Source organism: Manacus vitellinus, unplaced genomic scaffold, assembly GCF_001715985.3.
Source record: "Manacus vitellinus isolate BGI_N305 unplaced genomic scaffold, ASM171598v3 scaffold_139_pilon, whole genome shotgun sequence".
NCBI classification, from domain to species: Eukaryota; Metazoa; Chordata; class Aves; order Passeriformes; family Pipridae; genus Manacus; species Manacus vitellinus.
The window spans coordinates 115-9,817 of NW_021938998.1; the positions used below are offsets into that span (position 1 = coordinate 115).

At 43.9% G+C, this 9,703-nt stretch overlaps 1 protein-coding gene across 3 annotated transcripts; it reads right to left on the reverse strand.

Moving 5' to 3' along the window:
• Positions 1-1,023: 1,023 nt before the first annotated feature.
• THUMPD2 (THUMP domain containing 2) lies at positions 1,024-9,680 on the reverse strand. 3 transcript variants are annotated; one of them, XM_029958041.1, is made up of 9 exons: positions 9,548-9,680; positions 7,924-8,339; positions 6,940-7,017; positions 5,521-5,573; positions 5,125-5,212; positions 4,445-4,516; positions 3,732-3,846; positions 2,149-2,266; positions 1,024-1,874 (listed from the first exon to the last, which is right to left on the reverse strand). In XM_029958041.1, exons 2-9 carry the CDS (start codon positions 8,332-8,334, stop codon positions 1,556-1,558), a joined length of 1,254 nt encoding a protein of 417 aa, XP_029813901.1. In that variant the 5' UTR covers positions 8,335-8,339; positions 9,548-9,680; the 3' UTR covers positions 1,024-1,555. The 3 variants fall into 3 exon arrangements, with proteins under 3 accessions (XP_029813901.1, XP_025750440.2, XP_025750439.2); XM_025894655.2 differs by lacking the exon at positions 7,924-8,339 and having other exon boundaries at positions 9,548-9,569; XM_025894654.2 differs by lacking the exons at positions 5,125-5,212; positions 5,521-5,573.
• Positions 9,681-9,703: the final 23 nt, after the last annotated feature.

A 9,703-nucleotide genomic window follows, 5' to 3' on the forward strand; every position in this document is an offset into this window, starting at 1 on the left:
AAATAAAAGACACAACAATCCAACGTATTTTTGGGGTATTTTTAACTTTATTTTATTTTTTATTTTAGAAAGCCCGGCAGAACTCACCGAGGCAGTGCAAAGGCTGCCACGATTATTTTCATTAGAATGCCTTTTTTGTTGTATTTTTAAATGTTATTTTTCTTTTTATTTTAATTTTAAATTTTGTTATTTTTCTCATTAAAGGCTGTGTAAGGCGGCCACGCCCCCCTGGCCGGGAGCCTTTCTTGTGACATTATCATTTGCTCCAAGGCCTCTTTGAAAGCTGATCTTGGGTGGGAGTGCAAATAATTACAGAAGTATTGTTTAAAGCCAAAAATCTGTGCATCAGCACATTTCCAGAGACCAGTGTTGACAGGAGGCTCCTACCAATCCAATCCATACCCTCATTGCTCTTGGAGTTTTCATACTTCAGTCCACACCACAGGCTCTTAAGACTTCAAATTCTAAGATCCCCAGAGTAGAGACTGCCACGGAAAGCACATGGATAAGTAATGCTTCCCAGGCTACACAGAACAAATTTCTGAAAAAGAACAATGCAAACCCAGCCCAAACAAACGCAAACGCACTGCTAATGGTTATGGCCACACTAAGCACAAAGAGGCACACAATGCATTAGTCTATCCTAGTTTGACAAGCTTGTCCAAAGCAGCATCTTAAAGCAATCTGCAAGCATTCTCTATAAAAATCCTTCACTATCAGCTCAGCAGCCATGGGAAAGCATGCAGTTAAGTTTATTTCCTCCCCGCCTCCCAAAATAGCTTTTGCATTAACCAAAAAAACCTCTTTTCCTGAGATCTTTTTCCATGTGCTTCTCTCAGGTAGAATACATTCCTAATTTCTAATTTTTCATCTATTTGGCAAGTTTTCCCATCATCCACACTGTGTCCTTGGAGTAACATTACCAAGTGAGGAAAAGAATTACTTTTGATAGAAATAAGACTCTTCATCCTAAAACACTAAATTAAAGTGTACCCACTAGACACATGAAAATGCCGCAAAGAATTAATACATAAAACAGTTTATTTTCCACTCCAAGAGATCTCACAAACTTACCAGAAACAAGCTTTAAAATAAAAGACTGCCAGGTAAAGCATACGTCTACCCCTCAAAAAGAGATGGAGGCTTCTTCAGACAAGATGTGCTTCTTGATAAACACTGCTGAAGGTGAAAATCCATTTACATTTAATGCTACCACATTTGGGTTTGCAGTTCAGTAAATACTTTCTCTCCCATAGAAATTCCTCCCATTAATGAGCAGCTTTGCCTTAACAAGGATTTGAGGACTTTGGGTTATTACAATATACCATATACTGTTTCACTGTGCACAATACAGGGAAACCAGCTGAAACTCTAGTAGGCACCTTCCATCTCTCCTAAAAACCAGAGAGAAGCAGTGCCTTAGGACATCCAAAGAATGTGAGGCGAGTTAAGAGATGGCATGGGGTTCGTTTGCATCAGAAGGGTTCCACTGGTCATGCCAAGCTGCTTCTGAAGTGTCTCAGGATTCAAGTTCCTTCAGCACAGTGCCAGAAAGCTACCGATTCCTGGCAGCAGAGATCTTCCTGTATTTGTATATGAAAGCCTCTGTCTTCCCAAGACTAACCCCATAGACACCATCCGGCACCAGAGACCCAAAATGTGTCTGTCTGCTGCTGAGAAAGGATTCTCCAACACCATCTGCCACAGAGGAAGGATTCTCATCAACACTTGGGGCTTTTGCAGTGGTTGTTTCACTGGTGCCATCAGCAATGGCCTCAGGAGAATCACTTCCAGCACACGTGGCCAAGCCATCCACGCGCTTTCGGAGATCTTGGCTCAGCAGCAATACAATAGTCCCTCCAACACGGAGCACTCTGGCAATTGCAGGAAAAATAAAGGTTAGTGTTCATCCCCCCTGGCATTCCTTTGCCTGAGCAGAACTCCACACTGCTGACACTTCAGATGCCACTTGCATTCAATAAAACACCCGAGTGTCATGACTCAACCCGGGAAGCTACACCTCCAAATGGAATTTAAATTCCCTATCTTCACGCCTCTTCCTAAATGGGAGAAAACAGGGTGAAATGGGAGAAATGCCACCATTGTGGCATTTACACCAAACCCTAAGCATGTCAAAGCCACACGTACCTTTCCATTTCCTGGAGAATATCCGGTAGGAGCTGGGCATCATTCGTGATCTTGAACTTCTTCCCAAATGGAATATCCGAAATCACAGTGTCAAAGCTTTCTGAAGGCAACGGCAGGGCTGCAGAATAAAGGCAGGTCTTTACCTCTGACTGTCTGAAAAATGCAAAGCAGCTATGACCCCATTCCCCTTTTAGAACACTGCCAGCTCTTTTGTGGGTTATGCACCCAGATTCACACTCCTTCTGCACTTGCCCTCACAAACAGCACTACCAGCCTGCAGACTGGGAAGAGACAAATGCATGACAGCATGGTTTAGTTTGCACATTCTCTGTTACTGGTGATATGTTTGTCCCAACATAAGTCTTTGAATAGGGCACTGCATGGTCCCAAACTGCTTGTCAACACACAGTACATTTTAAATGTAAAATGCAAAAGAAGCTTGGGAGCACTTCACTTAGCGCAGATGTTCAAATGCACACGTATGAATGGCAAGGAACCACATTAAATTCCTCTTCAACCTCCTTTTCTCCCCCCAAGAATCTAGTTACACCCAGAATCACTTGGCATTCTGTCAGAGCTGGTGTTTTTGGAGTCTTTCCAGAGTTTCTGCACCCCAGGAACAGTCAGTTCTCCTGACCACAATGAAGCATCACAACCTGTGGTGATAAAGATCAGCCACATACAAGGCTGTGCTGGCCAGAGCATAGCCAGCACGTTAAAGTAGAAAACTATGGGTCCTCCTTCCATCAGGGTACTCAAAACTGATGGGACAAGGCCATGAGCAATGTGACACAGCTTTGGAGTTAGCCCAACTCTCAGCAGACAACAGGACCAAAGACCTCCAACAGTCCCTTCTCACCTAAACCCTGCTGTGATTCTATGTCAACTTTTCCAGAACTAGCTGGAGATGTTTCCTGGACCATCCTTGTATCAACACTTGAAGCACAACAATTTTTATAACAATTTTGTCTGCAAAAACATAAGGATGAATCACCCACAGCCCTCCTCAAGATGTGCAGAAATAACAGCTTCTGAACAGTGATGAAGACACCAATTACTTGTTCAGTGTTAGAAAACCTGACACCTAAGTACCTTCCATTATCCTAGAAGCCAAACTCAAACACAGTTTTTAAGAAATAAACCTATATTCTTATAAAAAATAAATAATATTTCTTATCTTCTGGTAAGAAATATCGCAAGGAAAAAAAATATGCATACTTGATCACCCATGCACAGGGATTGCCTGGCATGAATTTCATACAGTGATAATTTAGCCTTAGGCTTTGATGTCCATAATATGGTCAAAGAATTATTACCTTCTCTACAGATCAGGCTGTGGATTAAGAGCAGCTTCGCTCCTACAGGAGAAAGGCACCATCATGCTGACTTCGTTCTTACCACAGTTCCCGGGAGCAGGCAGCAAGGTAGGGAGAACAAATAATTATCCTTTCACTAGCACCACAGAGTCACTGCTCAGCTATTTGTTGGGAGTTGGTTCTACAACATATCACCACAAGAGGACCTAATTACCTGTATAATCCCAGAACCACAAAAAATTTCTCTTGGAAAGCCTACAGACATACCTTTTACCGAAGCTTTAAGCAACTCAATCTTATCCATTAAGCCTGCAGTTCTAATATTCACATCTGCACCCTCTAACTGTGAATCACTTATATCAGCACCCCAGTAACAGGCTTCCTGTTTAGAGAGAGAGAGAGAGAGAGAGAGAGAGAAAAGTAATTTTGTTAACACTCAGGTTATTTATTTTATAAGCCCTTCTCAGCATTGCCTTGTTGCATAGCTCTTGCAAGACAACCCCCTTGTGTACCATTACACAGAGCGACTCCCAGTCCAGGAGGAATGGGATAAGTATGTGCTGTCTTCACTCCTTTGATGTTCTGGTCTGCTCAAGATACTTGTAACTTACAGAAATATCAAGGGTATGTCCTAACAGCAAGAGCCTAGCTGGCTACAGCTGTCTCTAATGCTGCCAACTAACTGTACGGCCACACTGACTCCTGCAGTCACGCCAGAAGCCCAGGCAGCGTCAGAAGTCCATGGTTGCCTCACACGAACCCTGCAGTGCAAACCCAGCGCTCACCAGTCTGTAGGACGTGGTTTCACATTCCTGTACAGGAATGTTTGTACTAACACCCTTTTAGCAGCTGCCTAGAAAGATCAGTTTGGTTTCACCTTTCCAGTGATGGACTTTGGCACAAGTGATACAGAGAAAACTCTGTGCCATAACTACCAGCTGTCCTGCAAAGGCCCAGTCAGCTGCAGCTGGGATACTTACAGGCCACTCTTTGGCAGCCTCCAGCAGTATCGTTCCTAGCCCGCACATGGGATCCAGCACAAAGGCACCAGCCTATAAAAACAAAGGGGTTATTGCATCCCAAGCAAGACAGACTCCTCCCTCAGGACAAAGATATCTCAAGGATGTACATATTCCCACTGAATCTAGCACAGGTAACAATTATCGCTGGTTTACCAGGCCAAACTCGCTTGTGAGAGAATATAGTAAAAAGCATCAATAACTTCACTACAGACAGTGCTTCAAGGCATCCAGCCCTGAGGTGTTATTCAGGGGCAAACATTACAAGTTGTCTGCAGACAGACATTGGTACCAAATTAATCTGTGGAAATAAATCACATCTGCTCCTGTTCTCCCTTGGGAAACAACTATAAACAAGGTTTGAAGTCTGTACAGTGAAAAAAATCTTGCCACTTAGACATGTATTTGCATAAGGAACAACAGCTCTGCTGAGAAGGACCTGGAATTACAGCAGACACCTTGCTGAACAGCAGGTGACGGCACACTGACCACAGATAAGGCAAACCCTGTCCTCATGCATTAGAGGGTGGGGCATTAAAATCCTCACACTCCTACAAAGCCTCCAGCTCCAGCCCTGATGAGCAGCACCCCCCTTTTCCTTCATTCAGGATTCCATATCTTTGCCAGGAACATTCACTGACACGGATTTCGGCCAGAGATGCCATGGCCCATGCAACTGTTGACCGCAGTCCTGCTGTTTTGATATACTCTCTGTTTGCCAATGGAAGCCTGCAAACAGAAAAAAAAAAAAATCCGTGTAAGGTAACGGTAGAACCACCCAGAAAAGCCCACGTAATAGCAAAGAACAAATGAACTGGAAAGATCTGCAGAGAGGCTGAAACCAGAGTCCGCTTTAAACCATAACTCGCTGCAGAGTCTGGCCTGTGTCCTCACATAGATTCCAGGCAGATCAAAAGACTAATGTGACAATCCAGTGAATATCAAACTAGAAGATGGACACAGTGGACAGCAAGACTATTTACAAATCCTGCCTGTTCTGATACCATCAAGACAAATCTGGTGAGGAGAATGCCTACCTGAAAAGAGGAATCCCCACCACAGAGTGAATGTCATTAAGATGTACAAAGATCTAAAAGAGAAAAAAAAAAAAACACCAAAACATTTTAAACTCTCAACCTGACATGACAATAGCTTTAACTCATTTAAACCAGACACAAATGTTTCTACAAACTTCCAATCCTAGTTTTTAAGAACAAAAATGCATACGTTAGGCAATTATGATTAATTGGAAGAAATCCCACTAGATAATCTGAATGCCACTTTAAAGAGGATTTAATGCTTAAGCAAGTTGGAAGGGGATTTTGTCAGCCAGAAATCCATCAACAAGCACTTGAATTTATAATGGAACCCATTTTTTTGTAACACAGTGTGGAAATTTGTAATAATGAATCCATTTATTCTAAGTGGTAGAATATTATTCACTATATACTTAACAATTCACATACCCCCCTCACTTAAATAAAAATATATTAAAAACAAACAAACAAACAAACCCCAACACTCACAGATGAGCCAGTAAGCAACATTACAGACGGAAGGTAAACCTGAGTAATCCTTCCAGAAACACAGACAGCTCAAAGAAATTCTTCTGCTGCCACACAGGGAGCATCCCAAAAGAAGACTGAGCTCCCCAAGCAGGACTTGCATGACTACAATCCCTGCCCCCAGGAAGTCCAGAGGAAAATATGATGCTGTTGAAAAATTCTAGTCCTCAGCACTTGAATGAACAAAATCTGGGCAAGATTCAGAGCAAAATCTGGGCAAGAACAGGAGCCCTATCTAAGCCTCAACAAAGCTGTACATAATGCTCAGTCCAGGAAAACCAGCCCCAGTTTTTACAGGTCTCAAATCTCCCAGCATTAGTGCTGAGAGCGGTTTCCACAGGCCAGACACAAGGATGGAGAAACAGCTTGTCAAGAGCAACGAGCCCTTTCCAAGGTCTTCAGGAGCCTGCACCATCGAGGCTGTACTAAGCAAGCTGCTTGTCAAGGACAGGGCCCAGGGGGAGGTTCTTCCACAAATGGCATTCTCAGGTCCAGCTCCCCAAGAACGTGCCCTTGCTGCTTGCTCTCTTCCCCTACAGAGGCTAAACCAGGTGCCCCACAGCTCAGGTGATCTCCATTTGCAGGGTGTCAGAATCCAGCAGTCTGTAAGAGTGCCAGATCCTGAGACACCGCCTGTACAGATCCTTCCCCTCACGTGCAGGCCCACACAGCCAGGCTGGGTTTATTTTAGTGCTCTGGAAAGCACACACACAGGGGCTATAGACACTCCTTGCTCAGTGCTATTGAGTGATTTCCAGTTAAATTCAGTGGCAGAAAGACGACCAGGAAGAGGCCACAGTCCCCATACAAAGGGAGCAGAGAACAAAACAAAAGATGTCATGGGCAGTTTGGGAAGCACCAACAGGCCATCTGGCAGACAAGCACCACTACCTCAAGGTCAGGGTCCCGCAGACCAGCACGCCACCCACACTGCTTCATGAGTGCTATGCCAATGGCTCTTCCGATCTCCTGCAAGGAGGAAGAACAATCACAGGCAATAAAAATAACAGAATTTCCAACCGTGACTGCACAACTCAGAAATCTCATGGAAAAGAACGAGTCTCTCTTTATCCCTAAGAGAACAATTCACACAAAGACCAGAAGAGGCACAAGAGGGCAGAGCAGGTGAGTGAGGGGCAAAGCAAATATACCACAGGACAAACGACCATTACCCAACTGGAGTGAGGGAGGCTGGAGATCAAGTCCTGCCCAAGTCACAACAAAAGTTGCCACCGTTTCAGAATTCTAAATCGCATACACAAAATATTTCCCAAGGCTCTAAACCAGATTACTCAACAGAAAACCTGTGAATGCACAGCCACAACTCAAGATTTTAATGCTTTTATTACACCTAGAAAGCCCTGACTATCTTCAGAGTATGAGAGTTCAAACACACAAATTTGCTGGGAGGCTCATGTGTCCCACCTCTAGTAGTACTAGGTAGCACTAAAAGTACTAGTTTTAGTAGGAAAAAAAATCTAAACTACTGTTAGCTTCAAGTAAGAAAAAGCTGCAAGTTCTGGCTTTTGCCCCTTCTACACTGCCACAACTGAGAGGAGTCTGGCTCCACAGTTCTTGCAATGGCCCTTTAAGTAGCTGTAAACTTATCCGATCACTCCTCAGCCTCGAGGCCCAGCTACCTGAACCTCGTACCTTTGCTTATTCTCAATAAAAGGTATAGATTTGAAAAACATTCAGGATAGTCGCGTCCAGAAATTAACAACAACAGCCTTTGTATTTCCACTCGTTTAAGGTAAACGCAGGTTAAGGGCTTTTTGAGAAAATACAGAAAAGGCTTACATCAGTTTGTTATTCTAGAACATGACACTGTTCACCTTTGCTAAATTCTTTTAAAACACAGACACTTCAGCATACCTGTGAAGTCAGTATTTTGGCAATTGCTCCACTACAACGACAAGACACTCTGAAACTGAAGCTAAGCTGTTCATTTGCAGTACAATTCTCTCCACTGTCTTTGGAAGGGTCTTCTGAGGAAGCGCTGCTCTCAGTCCGACACTCCTGATCACTGATTCTCTCTGGCACCACACACCTCTCTCCAGCTTCCACCTGACACTCCTCAGACACAACGTCTCTCTCTTGTTCCGTTTTCTGCCTTTTACTTGCAGTATTTGTCTCTTCTTCTGACTTTCTCTTCAGAGCCAATGGGTTTTCTTGAGCGACATCACCTTTTTTCCCCTCATGTCCATGAAGGTTTCTCCAAACAGAGATAATATCCAACCAATATCTCGGTTCCTCAATTACAAGGCTTTTAATCTCATGTAGCATTTTCCCTGGAAGAAAAACGCAGTTTTGTGCTAAGTAGTTCAGTCTCAGCATTTGATTTTTCTACAGACTGTGAACAGCTGTTAACAGAGACTGTGTTCAGACTTCCCTAATGTGTGAATCCAGGAACCAGCAGCAAACCACAGGCACAGTTGAGTTCTCAGCACTCACGTGCCCACCAGCAGACACACAGGCATCCCTCCGATTACAAGCTCTGCACAACCGAGATTAAATCATGCAAGGGATGAATTCTGCACAAAAACTCAACAGCTCTAGAAAAACCACATGACCCCCGAGAGTCATTCCCAGGGACAGAGGACCAGCCTACCACGCCATCCTCCCCAGAGAGCACTTGGTCTAGGATTAAGACATGTATGACACTTTCCAAGATTGAAAGACAGATATAAACATGAATTACTTTGATTCAGCTCAAGCAAGAAGCCACATGTTTATTCTTTCAGAAAGGAGATCCCTCCTCACATTCATCAACCTGCCTTCAATCCTGCAACACACACTTACACTTACATGTGTGGGCAGTCCTCCTGAGCTAGCTACAAGACAGACACAAGCAATACAGAAGCCTAAATACCTAAATACCTCAAACCAGGTCATGAAGAATAAAAAAAAAAGGTCTTCTGAGTTCTCACTCAAAATTTTAGAACCATGGCCAAATTTGATCCTCAAAGCTGAAGGATATCAGTGATCTCCCAAATAAAAACCCACCAGCAGGCAGATATCAATCCATCTAACTTGACATTCTTATTCCAACACTGACAGAAAATACGACCCAAGTAGCTCAGATTTACAAGGAATCTGTGTATTGAACAAGTGATACAGGATATAGGCCTGTATCCACTTTGTCTAACAGAAAATGAGTTACTGTTAAAATGAACACAAGGGATCCAGAACTGGACTTTGGTTTCTGGGTGAGGTGTTTCTCTTGTGGGAGTGGGTGGGGTGGCAGCGGTTCTTACATATACACATTCACTGCCAGTAGAATGTAGGCTGGAAGGTATCTATTGAAAACAATTGAAAAGCCCTTTTCAGGTTAAAAGAAAATATTGAAAACATACCTGAGTGGAAGACACTTCAGAATCAATTATTGTCAATTAGAACTACAGCCATCAGCAAAAAGATATATACCTCCAATATAAGTTTTATTACTAGGACTCGAACTGGGGCTTCCCGTCCCCGCGCAAGCCGCGCCGGGCCGTACCTTTGTTCCCAGACACTGCCAGCGGGCTGTGCTTCTTCAGCAGCAGGAACAGCCGCTCCCCCGACCGCAGCTTCCTCAGCTCGCCCAGTCCCGCGGCCGCGCTGAAAAACACCTTTCCCGAGACGCAGTCCACCTGCGGGGAGAGCACCCCCCGGA